Source organism: Puntigrus tetrazona, chromosome 21 (assembly GCF_018831695.1).
Source record: "Puntigrus tetrazona isolate hp1 chromosome 21, ASM1883169v1, whole genome shotgun sequence".
In the NCBI taxonomy this organism is placed as follows: Eukaryota; Metazoa; Chordata; class Actinopteri; order Cypriniformes; family Cyprinidae; genus Puntigrus; species Puntigrus tetrazona.
In genome coordinates this window covers 8515286-8541517 of record NC_056719.1, presented here as the reverse complement: position 1 = coordinate 8541517, position 26232 = coordinate 8515286, and the positions used below count along the sequence as shown (strand labels likewise).

At 35.4% G+C, this 26232-nt stretch overlaps 1 protein-coding gene across 3 annotated transcripts in view; it reads right to left on the bottom strand.

The window, feature by feature from the left end:
• Positions 1-95: 95 nt before the first annotated feature.
• caln2 (calneuron 2) overlaps positions 96-26232 on the bottom strand; it is a 30253-nt gene continuing 4116 nt past the window's right edge. For 2 of the 3 annotated variants that reach the window (XM_043221862.1, XM_043221860.1), the window contains exons 2-6: positions 24414-24535; positions 21108-21251; positions 19086-19198; positions 5197-5353; positions 96-3343 (exon numbers count right to left, since the gene is read on the bottom strand). In XM_043221862.1, coding sequence (XP_043077797.1) covers positions 3216-3343; positions 5197-5353; positions 19086-19198; positions 21108-21251; positions 24414-24528 — 657 coding nt within the window. In that variant the 5' untranslated portion in view covers positions 24529-24535 and the 3' untranslated portion in view covers positions 96-3215. The remainder of the gene's footprint in view (positions 3344-5196; positions 5354-19085; positions 19199-21107; positions 21252-24413; positions 24536-26232) is intronic. The other variant, XM_043221861.1, reaches the window with a different exon arrangement.

The window sequence follows — 26232 nt, the reverse complement described above, 5'->3', positions numbered from 1 at the left end:
GTAGAAAATCTGACGTTTCTCCAGGCAACAATAGCAAAAATTATTATATACATTAGTATCATCATTATATCAATAATTGAATGCAAAGACATTTATTATCATGTTCGATAAATAGCTTTTATTTCTTCATATTCTTCGTGTATCGATACGCGTAATTATACATGTTTTTTTTTTTTTTTGTTCGTTTAAAAACCATATTGCTTTAATCTGTCAATCCACACCCTGCATGCAAAGATCTATACCGTTTTGCATATTAATAATCCTTCTTTTGATATACTCCGTAAAAATACATACATAGAAAATTTTATTTGGCATGCTTCGAATTCCGATGGAGTTAGGATCTGGATTGAGAGTAAACGAAATTAAAAAGATCTGCGAGATTTCAAAAATAATAATGATACAAATCAAAAAAATATAAAAGACAGTAGCAAATAAAACCCTTACCAATTTATATATCCAAAATGCCCGTGAACTAGAGGGTAATTTTAGTAGAACGAAGAATCTAACAAGATGTCAACAAGCAGGGGGATACACAGAATAATGGCTAAACGTTGATTTCTAAACTCTAATCTGCCTTTGTGAGAAATGAAAGGAACAGGGAACAAATATATTATTAAACAAGGTAACAAAGTGCAACACTTTAAATTGATATATATGGAATTTACACTGTATTCCAACCCCGTTTCCACGTCTTTTTGCTAAAGGTTTCTTTCTTAACTGTAGTTATTTCACAACGCTAAAGGCGTGTTTCCATGGTGACCTACAATGGTTCCCTCACATCTTCAGAACGGGCCTCTAGATGGGGCCATTGATCTGGAGATCTCCTCATTAAACGAAATGCACCGTTCCTCAATCAAAGGGTTCCTAATAATCCGCTTTTCTTTTTGCAGTGTATATTTGGACAGAATGCTGGTACTGTTTCATATAATATATTCTTACAGGAAGGAAACAACGGGAGTTCAGACATTTAGCCCGATGCTCTCAGCAAACGTCTGCAAGCGGTAAAGACCTTGGAAAAGCACTCCATTAGTGTTCTTAACATGCAAACATGACACGGTCGAACAGACAATCCAAAGACGACTTTTGTGTGGCACTATATGCATAAATACACATGCAATATACAGGGGACTGTGACAAACGGCTGTATACACAATAATAAGGAACACGGGGAAGGGGGCTTATGTGCACACACATTATAAATATATAGACAAACAGGTAGACAAATACTTATATTACACACAGACTGTAACTGTAAAAAAAAAAAAAAAAAAAAAGTGCTGTTTGTAGAGACCGACCAGTTTACTTCTGGTAGTTTCAGAGCAGTTTGTGTTGCATTCACTGACTCTCTGAGCCTGAGAGTGAATAAAAACTCAAAATGGACCAAAAAGTCCAACTATGTAGCATAGACACTTCCGCAGAAGTTCAGTGTCATATATATATATATATATATATGTGAACCAGACAATATATGCAGACATTTAGACATTGATGCTATATTTAAAATCAAAGTGTTATACCGTCTTCTTTCGTGCAGACACACAAAACAAGAGTTAATGGCATGAATAGAACAGACTTCTAATTTTCATTTTAAAAGAATGCACGAGGTGTGCTGCAAAATGGAAATGTGTGGAATTTAATTCATCCCACTTGCTTTGCACAATATGGAAAGCCACAATGCATTTGTAATTAAAATCATGTAGCAAACAATGGAAAATCAGTCTGTTCTGCTTACACGGGGGAACACGTTTCGGGTCGATATGGGTTAATGATAATGTGAAGTATTATTACCATTTAAAATCAAATGTAATTTATTAATGAATTCTCAGCAGCCATTACTTGTCTTCATTGTTCGTTTGTTCCCTTGATTTATTCAAATTTATTGCCCTCTCTCCTTTATTTTTGGTTAAATCGTGGCCTTATTCATTTGTCCTCTTGTTTTTGAAATAATGGCCACAATGTATAAATTTATTCTCTCCTCTGATTATCAAACTAAGGGAATAAATGAGTCAAACGTCCAGTGATGTCACACAGACTATTTTAATGATGTCCTTAGTACCTTTCTCTATCTTAAATATATGTTGCGTTGCTATCTGCTCCGAGTCAGAAAGCTTTCATCAAAAATATCTTCATTTGTGTTCAGAAGATGAATGAAGGTCTTAGAGGTTTGGAATGACGTGACTGATTGAGAACATCATTTTCATTTTTGGTGAACTATCCCTTTAATTCACCAAGACTGAAAAATTTTCTTTCTTCACCTCCAAAAACTCTTGCTGACCCCAAACAGTTAATAGTACTTCTCACTAATGTTTTTTAATCAGTATGTGAAAAAAGTACACAGTATGCAAAGCTAAATGTTTTAGACAGTAATTTTTTATGTTGTCGTCGTTTAATTTGATCACATTGCATGTTCAGTTTTAATTGAAACTTATATATATATATATATATATATATATATTTCTCTTCTGAATCATAATTTTTCTCTATCGTCTTATCTCTCAGTTATGCTAATTCAGACAACTTTAAATGATCGTTATGTGCAATATAAATAAACTTTAATCTGAAAAATAAATATATAGCTATTTTCCCTTTTTCAACCCGATAAAATACTAACTGACAGTCCAATCAAAGTCGAAGAAAAAAATCAGACTCAAAACATTAAGATGCATTGTGGGATACAGTACTCCTGCATATTGTGGTGATTTGTGATTTTCTTTGCATACTGTAAAAGTAATAATACGATAGTATGCTATTCCGAACCAAACATACAGTGCATCTGAGATGAACGTGATCATGTTCTTGTTGCCAGACGTCCTGCAGCGGCTCCACTGGACAGGCTGCCAATCACTCCTCGTCCTTCCCATCTGACATGACTTGGAATGAGATAAAGTACAAAGTCGTCATCTTTCAAAGACAGCAATGAGAAAAAACACGCAGCGTTGAGGGACGCGGGATGTTATTGCATTAAATGGAATCCAGCGAGGAGCCCTTGCGTGTTCCTGTCAAGCTGATGATGGAGGACATCCCTCACTGCCGTTTATAAGTCTGTCACAATCACGATCTTCGAAATAAATATAAAACGCAAAACTCTCTCTCCCTGGATTCGCATCCTCTGCTCGGTGGGCTCCCCACGCTCTTCCAACTAAAAGAAAGTGGAGTTTCTGATGCGTGTTTCTTAAAAGAGAGGTCAGATCGAGCAGGGTTCACAGTGGGCGGGGCTACTCCATGCCATTCCGCAACATCTGATTGGCTGCGATGAGCATGACGCTGATGATGAAGGCCATTGCAAAAGCGCAGATGAGGCTCTTGCGGACACACGTCTGGCGATTCTTCTTTTTCGAATGCACTGATGGAGTAGAACAGAGCATTTGTGAAAGAGCATCAATGAGAAGAGATGACAGCACACAATGAGCGTAAGCCGCCCGGACAATGATCCAGCATTGCCGCTGATCTCTGTGCATAATGAGGCTTTGAATATAAACAATAAGGAAACGAAACGTGTGGCTCTGCTGAGTTGCCTCACTGGACTCGACACACACACACACACACACACACACACACACACACACACACACACACACACACACACACAGACAGACATGAATAAATATATGTGAATCTGTTTAAGGGCACAGTGTGGGCCAATAAAGCACACATTTTAAACATTGTGACAGACTAATTGGATTTCGAGGCATGAAACTGTTACATTTTATTCACCTTTTTTCTCAGGCCAGCAGATTCAATTCCGTTCAATTTGTGTTGTTATTCTGTGCTGCATATTGAGATTAAATATTGAACTGCTGGAACATAATTGCATACAAGCTTTTATGATTATTTCCCTGTTTCTGAATTTCATTCATTCCCTTTACTTTTATTGGCTGATGAAAACATCCGGTTCAATAAGGCGAAATTCTAAAGGTGAAATTCAAAAGTAACCAGCGCAGCGAGTGAAGAAAATGCTAGACTAGTTGCTTTCATTCATCAGATGCTTTTCACTCCAAAAAAAGCACTGAGAGCACAGAACTCTCATTTCATTAAATGCCCAGTTTCTGGGCAAACACATCAGGCTATAGAGCCTAATAGTTGGGCTCTAGATGTAAAAATCCATAAAGAAATGGATTTTTAATGATAACATATAAACCTTTCAAGACCTACTATGGGCACTGTGATTGTTAAGCGATGATACATGCTTTTGCAGAAGCCAAAAGTCGTTGTGATTTTAGCTTCATTTAAAAAGCAAGCTTTTCTTTGGATGCACCAATCAGAGAAGCTGCTGTTGCATAGCATTTCAAACATTACTGATTACCTTCTTTATTTATTTGCAATTAAATATTTTATAAATGCATTTAAATATATTTAATTTGTATAAATACAATTAATTGTCTACAAGTCAATTCTAAACATAAACCATACTGTAGAAAGTGAAAGTCAATGCAATTATCTGTTTTTAAGTACCTATCAGACTGACCAATCAGAGAGAAGTCGTTGTCACTTCCATAAAGCATCGTAGATGACACACTGACAACATTCCTACTACTTATTCAATTTGCAATGAAAATATAATTAATAATCAATCAAATTTAAATATATGAAGAGATCATTTGCAAAAACAAACAACTTAATTTTTAGCTATTACCAAAAATCATGCTTTGTTTCATTGTGCATTCCAATTAATCTTAATCAAACTGCAGTTGGGTTATTTTGATTTGACTGAATAATAAAAAAAAAACATCTAGCTAAAACAATAAAACATGACAACATGATTGGAAATAGCCTCTTCATATGCAATTCAGTTTTGTAAAAATAATTATTGTTTTAATTCAATTTGTTCATATTGCATTTTCAATAAATTACTGTAAATAAAAAAAGTTCATACTGCACCATGCTTCTGTAAAAAAAAAAATCTGTAATTGTAGCACCATTTACTTTGATTTAAGCCAGAGCCAGTGAGTTTGATTCAAGGCTTAACACTCTTGATTGGCAAACCTTTAGAAAAACACTTCTTGGCTACCGAAATGAAGTGAAATCTTTTCACTGGTATTCAAACAGAACTCAATTCTCGAGTTACTGTCGAAACATTAAGGTTCACCTCGTCGGAGCTTTCCGATTTCCAGTGTCCGTAAACTCGAATCAGCGTGAGTTCAACAAACTGTTGCGGGATCCGTCAATTTACAGAAAATCATTCTTTTTGCTATTTACCTCCCTGAAATTCGGTCTGGCAGTTTCCTGAGTTCTCCTTCAAGCTCTCTTCCTCGGTGACGATTATATTCTCGATGTCCTTCATGGTGAGATGGTCTCTGAAGGCGTGGAACAGGACGTGTTTGAGCTCCTCCAGGGACATCTGTTGCATGTCAAACTGCGGGTGGAAACACAAGAGGCCGGTTGTCAAATCTCAGCACGGCTGGGCTGTCAGTGCTTCTCTGTGGGGCAGTGCTCAGATCCTACAGTCATTTATTATAGGAGAATTTCCTCCGACAAAAAGTTTAGAGAAGTGAAGCTAGTTAGAAAAGAGAAAGTGAGCCAGTCACTACATTAACCAATGAAAAAAGGCGACCAGGTTTAATAACAATATGTACCTCTGTGCGTTTTTTGTTTTTACGTACCTTACTGCACGTTTCGACACGGTTTTAAAGAGAAATGTACACTGAGTGGTGCTAAAACACAGGTTCAATACGTGAACCCCGGCACATTGCTATTGTGTTGATATAGATATGTATTACGGCGGTTCAGAACTGAAATATCTGTAGACTTCTGCTAAAAATGAGTGCTCTATCATGTCGGAAATATGTCCTACATCAAATCCAACCCTAAAACCACCTGACAGTGTTAACAAATGCAAAACTGATATAAAAACGCATTTGTTGTTGATGCAACTATGCCATTTCAACTTGCTTTTACCCAGATTTAAGCTGTTTTTGTGCAAAAATTATGCTTTATTAATCAAAACTCTGTATATCTGTTAGAAAAGGAATAAGAGGTGTTATAGTTTTACTGCCTCATTTCTTTTGGAAACTGCAGTAATATGTACTTGTTGGTACGTATTTTGTGTCTCGCTAAAAAGTGCACCAAGGTACGTTTATGCCACGAGACAAGGTAGCAACAAGCGCAGCACACATATTTGTGAATCAGCATCGGGTTTGACATCCAGCGGTTCCTTACATCTTTACTGTTCTGTAACCAAACACATACAGAAACATACTTCTCCTCATTGAACCGCAATGTCTGTTGTGAGAGCACTCTGTGACCTGAAGCCGGGTGAAAGCTGAATAAAGAAGAAGGAGATGAAGAAGAAGAGGCAAATTTGGGCTGGTTCAATAATTCAGAATCACTGAGAGAAACAGACTTGAACTTTTTCAATTTCCCGGTAAACTCTGTGTCAAGGGTCTTCTCAGAAGCTCTGAATGAGCTTTGGTGGTGGGGGTGTTATCCTGTCTTGGCAGAGTCAATAAATTATTGAACTGTATGAGAAAATGTGTATTACATTGCTGAGAGTGTCCTACTCCCTGATGCCATCCACTCAAAGACATTTATTCCAGACTCTTGAAATCTTTGCAAGTGTTTTCATTGATGCTGTTCAAGCATATATAATGTACATCATGTAAATGCTGCGATTTTATTACATATCTGCTGGCTTTTAACAAAAATGTATGAATATTTCTAGTGAGGTTTTTTAAACAGGCTAACAAATATAAAAAACTAAATTATGTAAAAGAGAAAGAATGATTACAAAAATTAAACATTTCCTTTAACATATAGGCTCCTGCACATATGTACACAATAACATTGTTTAATTTACAGTTTGCTGAATTTCCAATTATTTTTGCTATTCTTGCTGAAATTAAATTGGAAATATATATTGAATAAATAAAAGCTTTTAATAAAATATTTAAATCAGAGAAATATAAAGTAGAAAATATTATTTGAATAAGTAATACATTTGAAAAAAAAAGTAGTAAAATGTAAAGTAAAAAATAAATGATTTTTTTCTATAAGAATGCAGTTGCAGTCAAATGCATACAGTTCAATTAATTTACAATTGACTGAATTTCAAAATTGCTTAAATTAAAATGGAAATGTGAATAAAAATCCAATAAATATTTTAAAATACAATAAAACATATATAAAAACAAATATAAAAAATAATATTGCCTCCTACAGAAAAGCACACAAATCAATGTACACATTTACATTATTATTATATTTAATTTTAGTTAACAATTCTTACTTAAATGAAACAGGAAAATCTATAATATAATGAAATCATATTATAGTGCACTTTAATGAAATGATATATGTTTTATCAGAACACACAGCAACCTTTAAATGGATACTGGGGCTTTTTACACTCAGACGGTGTGTTTAAGGCGTGCTGGCAACCAAACCTTGACCTATTATAACAAACACACAATCCCTGTGCCCTTTAGAAGCTCAGGGCATTCAGCAAGACGCAGAAACAACGCTTATCTGAGGTCTGTCAGACAATGTCACTTACACAAAACCAAGCGTAAACCCTCAATGAGACATTATCAGCTGGGATTGTCTCTTGTGAGGAGAGAGATGATGGCACCGAGCATGTATCTCTGTCATTCAGCTCTTCACATCCAGACGCTCTCCCGGGATCCCTTCAACTCCAAATGCAATTCTTTTTCCATCACTGACTATTCTCTCACTCTGAAAGAAAACTATATGAAAGAGACCTATTGATGCCTTAGTTATGAAGTCTGTAATATCGTGCCATTTCTTTTTCTCTCATTAACTCAGAGCCCCGCTCTCTACTGCCTAGACAAGCGGCGAAGAATCCTAACACTAAGAGAAGCGATCTCAAACGCTACGTTTCGATCTATAAAAACGATGATGCAATAAAACAAGAAGAGTTTGAATCCCTGCTGTGTTAACAAGAGGTGTTGATGTAGGACCTCGAAGCTCTTGTTCTTCATATGACCAGTAGCTGCGTGGAATCAAGTGAGGCAATTTACCAAGGTGTTGCAGAGGTGCTGAAGCTCTCTATCAGCATAATTGCGCTCATTTAGTTAGAGTGTGCTTGAAAACAAAAAAAGTCTGCTCTCTGAATTATGGTAATGAGATGATTTTTAAAAAAGTATATTGCAGGAGTCCACTGCTATCCACCACACAGAAACACCCAGGAGCTCATGGAAGACTCAACAACTGTTATTACTGTTATTCTTATTATTATTATATGGTTGATGTTGTTGTGCTTATTAATAATTATGAAATGCTATTAAAATTAAACTATATATTATACTATAACTAAGTATATTATTTCTGATCAGACAAAGAGGGGGAAATTCTTCATCCAATCCAGATGTGTATCAGCTGAAAAGAATAGTACAAAGATTGAGCTCTAGACTTAGTCAGAATGAAAATGATCAAACGTTGGAGTAATAATGAAAATGTGTTTGCTTTGCGCTTTTTGACTCACTGTCTACTCATGAGTAATTTTAAAATCTCATCCATTAACTTAAATGGAGCGAGAGGTGTTGCTAAAAGAGCACAATTATACGACGTTTTGAAAATGAAAAATGTAAATACCATACTAGACCAGAGAATGGAATGGTCAAATTTATTTTAGTCATAAAGTGTTTGGAATTTGTTTTAACAGAATCCTGTAAAGTAGAACAAATAATAGAAGGAAGATTATTAACTGTGGAAAATGAAAAGCTAACGCTGGAATTAATGCGTATGCTCCAGTTAATGCATCTGAAAGAATGTTTTATTTTAGATATACTTGCTAATACAATTCAGTAATATGAAGATCATTATTTAATACTTGGTGGAGATTTGAACTGTGCTGCCAATGATATTGATAGAAACCATCTTCAGGCAAAGAATGTCACTCGTTGTATTAAATGAACTTTGTGATATTTGGATAAACTATAATATAAGGCAGTACACAGGGACATATGTAAGAGAAAATCACATTGCTTTAGCCAGATTGGATAGATTGTTTTGTGTGTGTGTGTGCTTACTGGCATTTTAATTGTGAACTTGTTGATGATTTTAATGGTTTTAAAATGTTTTTGGCACAAAACATTGACAAAGAATCATTTCAAGAATTAATGAAGGCTTTGTCAAAAAGGGAGTTCTATACTTCACTGCAAAGTTTAAGAAAAGACAAGGCACCAGGAGTTACTGTTCTTCCTGTTTTAGCTCTGCTCCTAATAAAGAGTGGTCAGAAAACATTGGAGACCAGTAGTCTTATTATGTGCAGAAAAAAGTGATGGGAATAATAATACATGTAGTTTAGTCATAGTTTTTAGCCAAAAGAACAACTGTTGATAATATTTAACTGATCAAAGCGGTTTTAGAGGTTTCAGGGATTTTTGGCTTAAAATTTAGTCTGATTTGATTAGACCAAGTGTTCAGAGTGGAACGATGTTATTTGTGGAATACTTTAAAAGCTTTTTGTTTTCCTCCTGGTTGTATAAATATGATAAAGATCCTTTATGAGGACATTGAAAGCATACTGAAGATCAATGGTGGCTTGAGGTTTCCATTTAAGGTTAAAAGAGGAATGTTCATTGTCTGGAATGCTATATTCAATTGCTTTGAAACCATTTTTAAATAAAACAAGAGAGAGTACTGGTGGTTTCAGATATGATATGATAGTAGTTATATGCCAGTGAAGTTTTCCAGCATTGATGATTTCTCTGGATTTAACAAAGACAGAAATCTTTTAACAGTATCAAATAAACTGAAGGACAGAAACAGTAAGTTTGCTTGTGGAAAATATTTTCGGAAAATGTGTGTAAAGATGTTAAATAAGAAACAGTTGGTACATCGTCATGGCAAAGTCATTTATGCCTTGCTTCTAATTTTAAACCCATGTCACATTATACAAGCCACCATTGACAAAATGTACTGGAGGTGTGTATGCAGTCTTGCAGTTAATGCCTTCATTTTTATTTTGAATCCCCAGGTAATAGGCAGTTGTAATGAAAGAAACTATTTTCCATTGTTTTATTCATTGTCAAAGGTTACAGTCTTTGTTTGAAGTGCTAACAATGATTTCTGATGATTTTGTTCAGTATACCTGTATTTATTAATGGTTTTAAGGAGTGTTTAAGAACAAAAAGGAGCAAACTGTATTATAGGTCAAGCAAAGATGTCTATATATTTAAGTAGAAAACAAAACAAAATGATTTTGGAAATGATTGTAATATAGTGAATGTTTGGATAAGGACTTGTAAAAAGAGGAATCAAACATAAATGTTCTTTTTTGGTTGTAAAACGTATGGGATTTTGAAATGGACAAATGGAGAAGTACTTTGTAAAGTTTAAAATAATACTTTAATATTGGGTGATGTTATAAAATTAATATATGAAAGATTTTAAATGAACAATAAAGATTCTTTTAAAAATCAAAATATCTCTCTCTCTCTCTCTCTATATATATATATACAGGAATTTATATTAATAATAGGCTCGTATACATAGTAGGTATTAATATTTTTTTCATAAAGATAGCGCTCTTCAAATTAAAACATGAACAGGGAAGCAGGGAAATTAAATGTTGAAATTTAGAGGAGAAAATCACTCCAAAAATATAATACACATAATATGTTCCTTTTCTTTCACATTCGGTTTGACTTTATTTATGACATCCATAAAGGAGCGATCTTGTAGGAGGTCTGCTCTGTGTGAGTAAATGCTAATGTGTGTGTGTGTGTGTGTGTGTGTGTGCTGGCCGTAATCCACGCAGTCTGTTTGATCTGACAGGCATTTGAGCAGCTCTGATTATTACAGATTTACACTTACTGTGTTGCTTATTTAGAACTGAAAGCCTGTATTGATTTCCATCTCTGACCATCAATCCTGAAGTACCTCCCAGCAGAGCAGGTGATTAACGTTTCAATTACCCAAACACTCTCGTTTTAATGGCAGAGGTACATGATTAATGAAAATACCTCCGTGAAGCGATTTGGGAGAGCTCTCATAAAAAACAAAAAAAAAGCAGAACAAACAAATTCATAATAATAAGCTAATTCGGAGAGTTAAAATGCCTGTTGTACTGCCAACTTATTGAGATCATTTACATATTGCTCGTTAAACTTACAGTTTGTATTCAGTCCGTGTCTTTCGAAAACACAATATCTGCTCCGAAACCAAGTGAACCGCCTCGGTCTATGGGGAGCAACTGTCACTGAATCAACCTAAATGTATCAATTTACTCCAACAAAACATAATTTATGGATTAAATCAAGCAGAGGACCACTCTGAGTTTGATTTTAACATGTTGCTGAAGTAATAACGTGATGCTCGAGCAATACACAGCAAGCACAAATATTGATTAAAATGATCAATTTCTCATTAGTTTTTAAGAGCACTTCTCATTTTAAATGAAATATAAGATCAGTCAACGTTTCACCCAATTGACATTTTCACGAGCTCCGCATTCTGGGAAAGGGATCTATATGATGCCAAAAAGCAGCACAATTAAGCTGTCTGTCTTTTCAAGGAGCTGCGTATGCTATGTTTTGGATTGTGTCTTAATACTTCAGGTCGACCGTTTGTTATTGTCGTCCCCTCCGAAGCCCAGACGTGGTGTTAAAAGTGTGTCTGGTTTGTGGCCAGCTCTCATGTCACACGGCTAAGCGGATCTGCTCGCTGGGGGAGATGGGCCATGAAGGAATCTGTCAGAGGCTGATGTCTTTGGTTGACCCGCTGAGCGAGGGACGGGGCGGTAAGTGTCGTGTTGAAGGTGTCCAGACACATTTGTCACAATGAAATAGGAGCTTGGTTCTTTTTCCTTCCCATTTCTTGTCTGCCTGCTCTCCTCTATAACTCACATTAGTGCAGATACGCTACACTGATGTGAAGAGAGAAGAGCGAACTATCATGTCAGCTTTACTAGCTGCCATTGATTAAGTTATTTGTGATGATCGAATCCAAATCTTCATATATTTTAACTAGTGCTCTTAGTCTATTAAAAAGCATGAACATCTTTTTCACTTGCTGTAACAAACAGTATGTAATTAATAGTATGTTGTCAATATTTACCAATATTTACAGCACTTTAAAGATATCAAAATAATGTTTTATTTAAAGTTATTTTTTATTGTTGATTGTAATAATAATAATACACATAATAAATATACATAATTGATTATAGCTCATTTAGAATGACTTTTTGTCAAAATACTGTTTAATAATAATAATAATAATTATTATTATTATGATTTAGTAGTAGTAGTAGTAGTATATGTGAACACAAAAGATATTATTCTGAATATAATTAAGAAATATTATAGTGAACCTGCAAAAGTCACCATCATCATTACTTTCTCTGATGACTAAAGAAATGTAAAATATTGCTTTATTTACTACTACTATTACTAGTACTAAATAATAATAATTATTATTATTATTATTATTAATATTATTTATTTGTATTAACAATAAATAATCATTTCACTTTTTAATACATTTTAATAATTTAATAATAATGATTTTAGAATTAATGTATTTAATTTAATAAATGAAATTATAATTTAATTAAATATAAAAATATATTATTTCTTATTATTCCTTTCTCTGTACAGTCAGTGGAATCAAAAAACATACTTTGGATTTAGAAGGTATTTCTGCCTGTACTTCTGCTCAAACTGCTCACACTGAAGAAAAAATGCTCAATCTGGAATAAATATGAGTCAAGCATGATTAAGCATGATCATTCTAAAATAACCAAGTGTATTAAATTAAATGTTAATTTGACGGACCTATTTTTATCTCCCGCTTTTATCAGAATTTTTTTTTAGTGGCCCCTCAAAGCCACAGCTGAATATAAGTAAGCCGATCCTTAATCAAGACAAGATGATTCAGAATATCTCATACAGTCTGCCAATCGATACTATATCACTCTGTCAAGACATCAGGGGGGACCGTCTGTGGTGTCTTATCAGAGACTCCAACATCTTATTACTGTGTGCCAAAAAAGCACAGAAAAATCGTTTGAGGAAGTGCAGCGATATGCCCCTACTATAACGTGATCTATACCCTTGAACTGCGAGCACACACACGCAAACACACACACACACAGACAGACACATACAACTGTCTTCTGTGAAATCATTTCCAAAGCACTAACAGCCTGTAATTCAGCTGCCAGTTCTGCAACTGTCACTTTGGGAAGTGTGAAGTGAACAGATGGCATTTGGGCGTGAATGGTGCGTATGGGAGCAGGGCGATTGTAACAGGAGGGTCTGGGGTTTATCAGCCATCCATTACTTCAAATGAACTCATTTTCATTCAGCTCCACGAATCCTGGGCCAATGCTACCGCTACTTACTCTAACAGGAGCTACAGCAGATCAAGTGCTAGCACTGTGACCTGGTTAAACATCGGTTAAATTTAGAGCCACACATGCAGTAGTCATACATACAATGCTCAAAAAAAACAAACATTCACGTAGACGATGAGCCGATTACGAGGTTTAAGACATAACCAATGCAGCGTCTCTGTCACAGTCTCCACATGTGACATTTGACACAGTTAGGACCCATCTGCTCGTGTGCCCGATTGTTATCTCATCATGTTAATGACCGCCAGTGTGAAAGAAGCGATGCATCTGTCCTACTTTCATCCCCTTTCCATTAGCTGAAGTGTCCTGAAGGATAGAAGGCAATCAACAGCACACCGGAGAATCACAAGCAGAAAACAGGTGTCATTAACCTACACGTTTCTCTCCTCGACATGCTTAACATGCAGCCATTTGCAGTGATAAAATGACCAGAAGTTTGCGATTTCCGGCGGCACCAAGCAACCGTGGGCGTGTCCAGCAATGTGACAAAGCTGAGAAAAGTTGCACTTTATGCAAATGAGCCGCCGCCGCCGCCAATGGGAGCGAAGAGAGGGGAGCACATGTTGTAGAGTGAAGGCAAGATGGACGCTGCTATGAGAAATGTCTGCCCACGTACAGACAAATGATGTTTGGAAAACCGTGTCAGAAATTGTCTGCATTCGGAGTGATGCGAGCATTGACGGTCATTCATCTTGTTCATGATATGATATATTATGCCCTGCTGCAAATTATATTCAAATACTTTCCCCTCCAGAATGTTCATTTTTAGCCACGAAAAAACAACAACAACGACAATAAAAAAAGATTCCTTGTTTTACTATTGATCTCATATTTTTACCAAAAATGTGGTGAGATTGATAAGAAGTTTTATGAGTCTAAGAGCGCGCCCACCATGACGGAAACCTTTAGGAAACTAAAGCCAGACAATTTAATACAGGTGGTTTAGAATATATTTCATAGGTTTCATGTTTGAAGGCCTGGAGGGCAACACATCCACAGAGCTGCAGCACGAGTGCGTCAGTTTTTCATCTGTTTCACGGCTGCAAATATTTAGATCACCTCTCGAAACAATAATACAGAGGTATATGGTGAGTTTGTCAGTGATGGAAGTTCATCTCATCATTCATTTCATCTGACCACAGAAGCCAGTCTCATTTGAAGTTTCAGTCGTATCTGGTAACTGAATATGCTGTAGTTAGTTTTTGGACGAAAGCAGAGGAATTTTTTTGAAACCCTCCAAAACAACGTGAGGTGATGCAGGTGCTGTTTATTTTCATAAATTTTTTAACTGTGATCCTTAGAGAGTTTTTGGCCACTTAAACTATCCTTTTTTTGCAGTAAAACAGATACACTTCCTCTTCCAGGCACATTTGTAGCGTCTCTGTTGATTGGAATTTCTTAATTATTTCCCTAATTTTCAATGCTTAAGCTATTTATACAGCCACTTTCAATTTCGTAAAGCTCAACATATATATTTTTTACAATTATTATTATCCTTTATCCTTAATAATTGTTTTTGAAATTATGTTTTGTGAAATATGTGATATATATATATATATATATATATATATATATATATATGCCAAAAATTATTCAGGTACTAGATAGAATTTTTGATACATATTTTTTTACTAGTGGGCACTAAAGTCAATTATGTAGGTGAGGATAGCAAAGTAAAGTAAAATGTGGCATATTATATCCAAGGATTCTTCATACTGTGGATTACCAGTAAAATTAATAAAAATCTATATTTATTATATATTAAAAATTAATAATAAAAGACCAAAAATTATTCAGAAAACTTGACCTGACTATGTTTTCCTTAAATGTTTTTTCATTAATTGCTAATTTGACCTTTTCACACTGAACAAATAAAGGTATTATTGTGTAAATTGAACATCTTACAGCCATTTAACTTATAATTTCTTACATACCCAAAGTTATCAAAGTTATCTTACATTATCAAGAGGAATTTATTCTGACAGTTTAACTCTAAGCTCCTGTCATATTTTATTACCATCTTCTAAACTATAATACTGTGACACTGAAGACTGAAAATCCTGCTTTGCCGCCACAGAAAGTGCCATAAGTGACATTTTGAAATATATTGATGTAGGAAGTTTAATTTGTAATAACGAGTTGCGGTATTACTGTTTTTACGATGGAATAAATGCAGCCTTTGTGGCCACCTTCTTGTGTTGTTAAAAGCTTGCAGTATTTTAAATTCACTGCCTACAGTAGTAATCTCCCTCGTACACTCGACAGCACAAACGGCTCTGAGAAGTGAATATCTGTGCATCCGGTCCCGCTGAGTTTGTTTGTCATGCTGCTCTAAATGCCTCCACAGAGGTTTTTAGTTTACTATCAGACAGTTCTTTCTCTAGCGCAGCATCGCCGCCGCTGGCTGTACAAGCAGACAGTGTTAGAGAGATGCTGGTGTCATTCATCTGGGCCGGACATGGAGGAGGACAGCGCTGGGCTGATTCACGGCTTAATTGAGTTGTCAGCTGTGGCGAGTTGAGAAAGAGACACACTCTGTAATGTTGTGGTGACTGTTGAGAATACTCCTGAATGTACCTATAATATTGGCTCACTGCATTTTTCATATTTCTCTTAGTTTCCCTCTTATTCAACCAACTATCCGTCTAAAAACATGTTAATCTTTATTTCAGATCGCACCACAGACAGGAGTATTTTGCTTTCATGAATACTAAACAGAGGGCTGATTTCAATCAAACAAATAAATCCACAAGGACATTATAGCCCAATCCACTTGTAGGCTCAATATTGTGCAAATTAGTTTATATACTTTGTCTAGAGATTATTTGGCCATCAGGCTTTGCAAAGGTTTTGGTCTGTGGCATTACTATATTTAAAGAAAATACCAGTTATTATTATCAATTAGCTTGTTATGATATTACCGATCTGATTAATATTCATGAGTCATAGAGGCTCCATGCTGTTTTGGCAGTGACACAGAATATCAAGTGGTTTTATGTTAGTTTAGATATGTCTTTTGCTTAGATACTTTTGTTAGAGCTGGTGATTTTATACATTTTATAATATTGTTGGCCTAATATTTCTGTACATAAATGTGAATCTTTGTAATTAACAAGCACAACTGAAGGTGACAATTTATTTGCCAAATACAGAAATAAATATTTGAAAAAAATGTGTAAAACGTTTGTGTCATTAAAATCTTAATGAAAAGAAATCAATCTTTTTATTAAACAAGGAACCAAATTGACAGTAAAAAAAAAAAAAAAAAAAAAAAAAAAAAAGCGTATAGCGTGTTAAGTATAAATTATGTTTTTATGTAAACTTTATATTAATCATAGAATGCATTACGGTTGTCACTAAATATAAAACTGCAGCTGATTTCTTAATTTTATTCATACAAACAAATTTATTCCTCACTTTACAGGAATAAATTACATTTTGCAATATATTAAAATAGAAACAGTCATTTTAAATTGTAATAATATTTTAGAATATTACTGTTTTACTGTATTTTTGTAATACTAATAATTAAACTAAAATGGCATATAGATGTATATGATGTATATAAAAAAATACACCTATTTATATTAAAATTCTTTAGAATCATATAATACATCAAAAATGTGCTTGTAATGCAATACAACATAGACAGACTACATAACTGAATGCATCACCATCTGAGAGATGTTTTGAAACAATAGTATAACAACAGAGAAATAAACATGTGAATTATACATCACATATGGCAAGAATGTGCTGTTAGTGATACTGGTTAATGCTGACTGTGTTTGTCTCAAATCCTTTTCACTGTCAAAACAGGGCTGTTGGCAACAACACTACACACACTTCCCAGGTCCATGTTCCTCGAGGTGGGGAAAACAAGCTTGTTTATGCCTATGTGTTCCTAATAATCCATGATTGCCTGTAGCTCTTGGCTCTACTCCGACGTCCCCATTGACAATCTTGTTAAGAACATTTTTAAACGCCCCCCACCAATACGAGCTCGGTCTTTCATGTTACACAAAGGGCCTCGAGGTTCTCTGGATGAAAAATGTCCTAGTCAGCATGCAAACCCAAACTGAGATGACATCCTTATGAGGACACACACAACTTCTCTGCGCTGACAGATAAGAGCCAACTGGTTTACGACTTCACATCTATAGCACAGATTTAAAAATCAACGTCTTTTTGGGGTTTGATCTGTTTTTAAAGCGCTGTGTGTGACGCTTTATGTAGAGACGGTCTACCAGACCTCAAAGTCAAAGACATGGTGAGTTAATATTTATAAGAAGATGCGAAGATGTGTTTGATCTTGAAAAAACAAAAACCTTGGAAGATATCTAATCAAAACCGTAGCATTGGTGTACTGTATTTGAAATGTGTGTAAATTAAGTGTACATCGTCAACAACTTAATGGGTTAGTTCACTCCAAAATGAAAATTCTGTCATTATTTCTCACCCTCAGGTCGTACCAGACCTGTAGGACCTCATTTCGTGTTCTGAACACAATCTGACCCTCCGTAGACAGCAACACAACAAGTAGCTGTGTAACAGATTCAGTCAGTTACAAATGTGTAACAGTAGCAGCCTGTTACATCCGCATAACTACAAACTGTTCCATATCTTAGCTACATTGTAAGTACATTTTGTTTTACGTATCTGGCTGAGATATAACTATTTGAAAATCTGGAATATTTAAGTAAATATCGAGAAAATCACCTTTAAGGTTGTCCTAATTAAATTCTTAGGCATGCATATTACTAATAAAGCATTAAGCTTTGATATACTTATAGTAGGAAATTTACTAAATATGTTTTTGGTATTTAAAAAAATTATTTTTACACATAAAATATATTGTCGGCTATTGCTAAAAATATACCAGTGCGACTTGTGACTGGTTTTGCGGTCCAGGATCGCAAATCTTAAAGACTTGAACAATAACGCTAAAGCGCATATTCAAAAATCTGAACTCCACTAGAAAAGTGTAGGATCTGTAGAAAACTGAAACGAGTCCAATAACAGTTCCTCTATCAAAACACAATATTTCCCAGGAGGTTTTGTCATTGTGCCATTATTAGACTTGTATTGGCCTCATAATAACATCTGAGAGGGAGAGGGTGTTTGGTATGCTGGTGTGATGATGTTACATGGATTACTGTTGCAGTTATGAGTCACTGTGTCCCACAAAAGGTGTGTTGAGATGAGCATTTAAATCACCTTCGAGACAACCAGTGTCTGTGACCTTGCTGTTCTTCACTCCTACACACACCGCTCGGCTTCCTCTGTGAGGGAAAGACGCTACACATAGCCATGCAAACACAGATTCAGACACTGCTCAGTCAAAGCAGGTCTCTTTTTTTCAGTCTAAATTCTTATTTAATAAAAGCAGAGACGAAGACCGAAGAAGAAAGAGAGATTCAGAATGCTACTCAAATGCCTGTGATGACTAATTCAGATCTATACTTCCCTTTTAAGTGGCAAATCTTTCAATTAATATGCCTTTCTCGAAATCTCTTGGAAGTGAAAACTGGGATTTCCTCACTATATGAACGAACGTTCACTTTGAAATGGTGAGATCTGCCTGCTCGCTTTGAAGCCCACAGTCTGAGAAGAATCACATTTCGCTAGTTGTCATGGGACGGAGGAAGCAGGTGGAGAGGGCAAAGTGTGACCCGTAATCTTACCCGCGCACTCAGAATACCAAACGCACACCCAAACAATGAAAAAGACAAGAGAACATTGAGATATAGAAAATGGACGCTTTTCATACCTGCCAGAATATGCTGTCTATTGTACTTCCTAAGAAGCCCTCTCTGGTTTCAGAAGAAACAAGTTTCGGTCCCAGTATTGTCATAAATTCATCAAAATCCACCTGTCCGTCACCTGCATCGGGAAGAGAACAAAATAAGAGAGCTTTAATTAGTTTAAGTAAAACAAATAGGAATCTTGGGCATGACAGTGTATATTAGTACCATGCTGTTTATCAGTTTGAATGAGAGACGTTTTTCAGCAAATTTGTCCCTATTGAATAAATATCTTCTTCTTTAGGCTATTTTCTTATGTTAACATTTGGATTGCTGTCATCTAACGGCAACTTAAAAGATTAGTTCACTCAAAAAGACTTTTTTGTGATGTTTTTATCAGCTGTTTGGACTCTGCAGAGCATCCATTGGTGAGAAAGTGATATCACAAACCCTAAATAAATTAAATATCACACAAACTCATCTACAGCTGAGTAAATTTCGGATGAATTATTCCTTGAATTCTATCTTTAAAAATCGACTAATTTGAAAAACAAGCAGCTAAATCATTAAATATATACAGACTAGTTGAAAATGTGTTAGGTTGCACAGCAGTTTCCACTGCTTGTAGCTAGAAACTATTTACATTCCACCTCACGAGAACAGCTGAAGTTCTTAAAATCAGTTAAAGAACAGAACAGGATAGAATTATTAATTGTCCTTCAGGGATCAGTAATCTACATCTACCTAAATCTCAGGAACTATTATAATTTAATAGGATCTGCACTGCTTAGCTGATTGCTTTGTTATGCATTTTTTTACTGGTGCGGTTCAGTTAAATGAAAGCGTTCAGGGTCTTTGAACTAAGTAATAGGCTAGAGATCAGACATATTCAAATTGACTTGATCTATCCATTACATCTGAAACTGACAATGATATTTTTCTTTCCTCATTTCATTTGCCATTGGTTTCCTCCGTAGCTTCATTCAATAAAGCCAATATCATTCGCCAGGCAAAAGCTATAATTTCATTTTAATTTCATTTTTTCATTAATAATTTAATGCTAAATCTAATAATCTCCTAAAATGCATGCTCTTGACTGTACATTTGACCAGAACTATTTTAAAAACTAGAAAATATTATGACATGTCAACAAAGGTGGGCATGCATAGCTGCCATCAGTCTTTCTCTTTCAATTTTTCCTGAGAAAAAAAAAGAAAATTACTGGTCTGAGATGTATGAAAGGCAAGAGAGAGCTGTTATCGTGCTAATGTTCCCACTGTGCTGCAAAACCTCATCTCCACTCTACCGCGAATCTTAAATATTTATTACTGAAATACAGTAAAGAGGTGCATTCCTATCTGTCCTCTGTACTGAGGTTATAGGCGGTTCTAGAGAAGATCTTTATGATTAAGAGTCAAAAACTTGAGATGTAGCTCAACTAAGCTCACACAGAAGAACCATTTTGGTTCCCCAAAGAATCTTTTTTTAGTGTACATTTCCTAAATTAACATATTGAAGAACATTTTAGAAATCTAAAGAAACTTTTTTGACTATACAGAAATTATTCTGCTTTTGAAAGGTACCATGGATGTTAAAGGTTCTTCATAGAACCACTGATCCTGAAAAAATCTATGACACAATGTGAGTTACATTCAACACGTGTAACTGCCCTACTGCCACACACACACAAAAAATACAACCTTCCTGGCAGATTTATGAGCTAAAACAATGCATGTTCTCAAACCTTTCAGTGACCTGACCTTGAGGACCCTAGAAGCAGGACACACACACAGTAAGATGCAGAGCTCTCAGAATTCCTTCAGAATTCATTGGTGTATTTACAGCACCCCTGTGCTAGATAAATTGTTCAATTCTATGATCGCTTCTGAGCATGAACGGTTCAGAATATCATATATCTGTCCAGCGCAAGGACTGGAAGGGGTCTGTGACAGATTGTAAAGCTGTTTTACAGATGATCAGAAGACAGACGCTTCTTTTGTTTGTGTTGAACCGGAGAATAAGACGGATGTAAAAAGAGACAGACTCACCGTCCATGTCCAGTCTCTGCATGATAATAGCCAGCTCCACCTCACTGGGCATGTACCCCAGAGACCGCATGGCCATACCCAGCTCCTGCTTCGAGATGAATCCGTTCCCATCCCTATCTAGAACTCGGAACGCCTCTCGAATCTCTGCAGTGGGAAAAAAAAAAAAAACGCAGAACAGTCAATAAACACAAATAACTCAATTGACATTCATAATTTAAGGGTAATGTGCATGTCATCTGTATGTATTATATAACGCTTGCTTTTCTCAGCAGTACTGAGTGTACTCTCGCATCAACAGCAGAAATACTAAATGCAGCTCTTTCTGTTTTCAAAGCCGTGTATTTAGTGCGCTGTGACTGAACGTTTATCCACCATTTCAAAGGGCATCAGTGCCGGTTTTTCAGTTCAGCTCGGGTTAAGCAACCCACACCAAGTCGCAAGCAGCAACAACCAAAATAACACGCGTATCTCGTATCTTTTCTGAGGCGCATTACACTTTTGCCGTCTTAAAGCCCCAACTTAGTGTTATTTTGGGATAAAGAGGCAGAGCTGTCTGCGCCTTGTAATACGCTGAACTGAACACTTCCTGTATTTCATAAAACCTGAATGTTTTTTTGCATTCCTTTAAATAAAATATCTCTAACCCTCATGTTCTGTTGGCACTGGAAAGACCTAAAGGGCCTTTTATTAATAGCTCATATCATACTTTACCCTAAACAGTCAGGTTCATACTTTAGATATTTGAAGACTTTCTTATTCTTGTAAAAACTGATTATAAATAAATTTGATAATATACTTCAAATGGGTCCCCTGATTTATTTTATTTATTTATTTTTTGACAGATCTGGAGTCTAAAAATAAAGTAACACTTTATAAAATAAATTAAATGTTTGCATTACTATAAGGGTGTGTTCAAATTTGCAGTTCAGTTCCAAAAAATAAAATTATACATATAGTCCTGGTTCGCCCAGCATTCACTTTGTCATTTAGAAAACAAAAGGCATAATGATAAGGTCAATGCTGTGTTTGGGGTTAAATGTGCTCATATATTTATATCGAATATAGTGTTATTTCTACTGGATGAGAACACATGATAAAGAGCTTATAGAACGTGTAAAAGGTTGTGCACACAGTGCATAGCCTTCATATTTCAGTTGAACCAATTTTTTCAGATGACAAAGTGGGTCTTGTTTGGAGCTCTCCCGAGGTTCAAATGCCAGCATTTACACTTATTCAAATGAACCTGCAATAATTAAACAATCACACCAGACTTTAAGTGTGAACACACCCAAAATAACATTAACCTTTCTGAAAGTACATAATAAAAAAAGGTGATTCGGGGAAAGGAATGAACTGCTATAGGTTAATTCATTTTTAAAAACTGCTACTTGGTATTTAAAAAATAAAGCATTGGTTGGCTCTGGAACCCTAAGCATAAAAGAACAAAAAATGAAATCTCATTATAAAATGTGGGTTAATTCGTCTGCCATTAGCGAAACCCAATCCTCTCCATACGCCCCGTTTCCTAGAAGCCTCTTTGTCTTGGCTTAATGATATTTTAGCTTCTTTTTATGCCTTACATGTGACTTTTTTACCAGATTTAGACAAATGTCCAAAGGCTTATAACGAGGCAACTAGATTTCATTCAATATGAGTTAATTGAATTGATAAGTTGATTCAGTCAGTGGCTCATTATTTAACAAGGTCCTCCTTATGTCCCTCAAGAGTTTTTCTTTCTGCAAAGAAAGACCTTGTCTGAACTGCTACTCTCACTTTTTATCCCTCATTTCATGAATATGCAAACCAAAGAACCTCCCACTGTGACCAGCCCTCGGTTCCTGGTCTGTCAAAACAATCATTTTCAAAGGAGGTGCTGCAATCTTTAATTCCATCTGAGAGTTCCTCAGTTCAAACATCTTTTCAAATCAACCACTGCTTTCACAACACCCTCTAACCCAGCAGTCAGACCATCGATTTTCTTATTGTGTGCCCCGAGGCACTGCCTCAACACATGACCGGCAAGACATTCCAGATGAGGAAAGTGAGATTTCCAGTTGCAATGGACTGTAGTAGGGCAGTAACTGTAATGGCTTTATAATGTTTATCACATTGAAGGCATAAGCGAAAAAAGCCGGAGGTTTCTTTGGTTGCTCTTATTAAGTACCATTGAACAACCATGTTAAAAGCAGTGAGGATGAAGAAGGTTACCAAAAATTGCTACATTGGTGTTCCAAACCAATCTGTAGCTATTGTTCTGTGAAATTTCTTCATACAAATGAATTAATTTTGAATTATTTTCCCTAAATAAATAATTAGTTTATAGTGACCAGGAGCAATTAAGCTCCAAAAGGACACTATATTCCGAGTTTTCTTCCATGTATGCATGAGAAAAAAAAAAATTAAGTTCTAATCCTCCCCTCCCTTGAAGCCATGAAATCTCATTTACATTCACATTCAATTTCAAAATGTGCCATGATGCCCCGTGCCAGATATGACATAACTGTTTCCAAAATGGCATTTGGTTCTTACATGTGTCATAACCAAAATTAATGCTTAATTTGAGGACAGCATAGAATTAGTTTTTACAAATAAACCAACATTTTGGTGTATATATACTGTGTGTGTGTGTGTGTGTGTGTGTATATATATATATATATATATATATATATATATATATATATATATATATATATTTTTTTAAACTTGGCAAACGTGGTCAGTGTTAACATTATATGGAATTACTATGAATAATAAATACAATAAGAAAAGAAAAGAAATAAATAAAGTTGTGCTTGTTAACATTGGTTAATGCACTGTGAACTAGCATGAACAAAACATGAACAACTGTATTTGTATTAACAACAACAAAGCTAAATAAAAGTGTAATTAACGATTTGTTCAATGTTTGTTCATGTTAATTAATTAACTAATGTCAACGAATGACACCTTATTGTAAAGTGTTAGGATAAACACACACACATGTATAGATTTAGGAAAGTTCTGTTATGTTTTTAAAGTAAATATATTAATATATGTTATAATTTATTTGAATATACATATAAAAATTATTTTCAAAATATATGTGTCTTTTCATACACGTAATAAAAATACAGGCACACAGCACACACACACGTATATTATGTAAACAAAAATTTTTAAAGCGATTAATCGTTTAACAGCGCTAAATTAAATGAATCTGCATTTTCATCTCTGGGGCAAATAATACGTTAAATCAAAATAACAGACAGAGACAAACAGCAGCCATCCAAGCAAAACACACACACGGACAAACACACACTCACTCACCGCCAAGCTCCTCTGTGGAGATGTTGGCGAGCTGTTCTTCGCTGGTTTCGGAGAGGGAGGTGCTCAGGAAGTTGTCTGTGTAGAGCAGCCCTGCTCTCACATGGTGAAAAGGCATCTTCACCCTTCAAAGGAACAACAAACAACTGAGATGAATCGATGAACACGCAACCACTGTGCCCGCAGCCTCACCGAAGCCTCCAAAAGTGAGTAATGATCTCATGTCTGTTGCTGAAAGAAAGTGACTAGACCTAGAAAGAAGGATGGAGCGCAGGCAAACGGGGTCTTCAGTGTGCCCTACGAGCTGCGTGAAAGGTGCATACATTTACAACCGTGAGTGTCTTCAGTCCAGTTCATTTTATAAGCATGCCCTTCGAATACACAAATATCACATGTACCACACACACAGATAAATCAACAGCAGGACACACACACACACACCTTCTCGTCTTGCTTCTGTTGATCATATGGGATTGTAAGAGAAATGTAGTTTATTTACTCTCTAAAAATGCATGTGCAGCTCATGCGTCCGGAATGCTACTTCAGGCCAAGAAAAAAGATGAATATGTGACAAAACTCTTGTCGTTCTGATTTATACGTGCTCACCGGAGCGGCGTTTGGTTTCCAATTTCTCTTTCTGTCAAAGACTCCGGTGAAAAGGCTTGAGAAATTTCTCTAGATTCAACAGGGATTTAACAAATGCTTTTTATTTGAGATTTGAGACGCACACAGTTTCATTAGGGATTCGTGCAGCAAGCCCCTTATGGTCACAGAGGCTGCATTTATTTGATCAAAAATAGCATAATGTGAATTATTATTGCAATTTGAAATAAATGCGACTATTCCTGTGATGGTGACGCTGAAGTGTCATGTGATTCAGCAGAAATTATTCTAGTGTGCTGATTTGGCTCAGCTGTTATTCCTGAATAGAATTCATAATGTATTAAGTAATAACAATATTTTTACTGTCACTTCTGATCAATTTAATGCATTTTTTACTGGATTTTTGAAGTGTCACTGAAGACTTGAGCAATGATGTTAAAATTCAGAATATATTACATATATTACAGTAGAAGTTGTAATACTACTTCACAAATATCACTGTTTTTCACCTATTTTGGGCATATAAACACCTTAGTGAGCAGAGACATAATAAAAACATTTAAAAATCATAATATTCCATCATTTTCCCAAACTTGAGCCCCGATTAATATCAATATTTGGTAACACTTCATTTAACAGTTACATCTGCTATTAGCATGCATATTACTAGAATATTAGCCTTTTATTAGTGCTAATTAAGCACATTTATTCTACATGACCTTATTGTACATCCATTATCCTACGCAATACCTAAACTTAACAACTACATTACTACCTTTTAATAAGCAGAAAACTAACAATTTATTGAGGGAAAAGTTAATAGTTAACAAGTGTTACCTCTTCTAAATATTTAACAATAAAGTATAAATTAATTATTTCAATCATTTTTAATAAATCCTTTTTTTCTATGTTTGGCCTCCACTATGAATGTTTGTCCGAGGGCTCATTCTTTCAAGCCATTGATTTTTCCTCCCCTGTGAGCACAACAGGACATTTATTTAGTAAAACAATGACAGTGTCAAGGTAGATAAGTTGCTGTATAAAATAGCGGCACAATTGTTCTCGGATTGAAACGGTGGAGCTGTTTCTAGCAGCCTGCCAAAAGATGAGAAATTTTTCCACAGGATTTAGGTTTTTGTTTCCTTACTGTTTTGAAATACTGTCAGGTCATCAGTGCTTGAATGCGTCTCAAGTGTCTGGTCTGTTTTGCTCGTTTTCG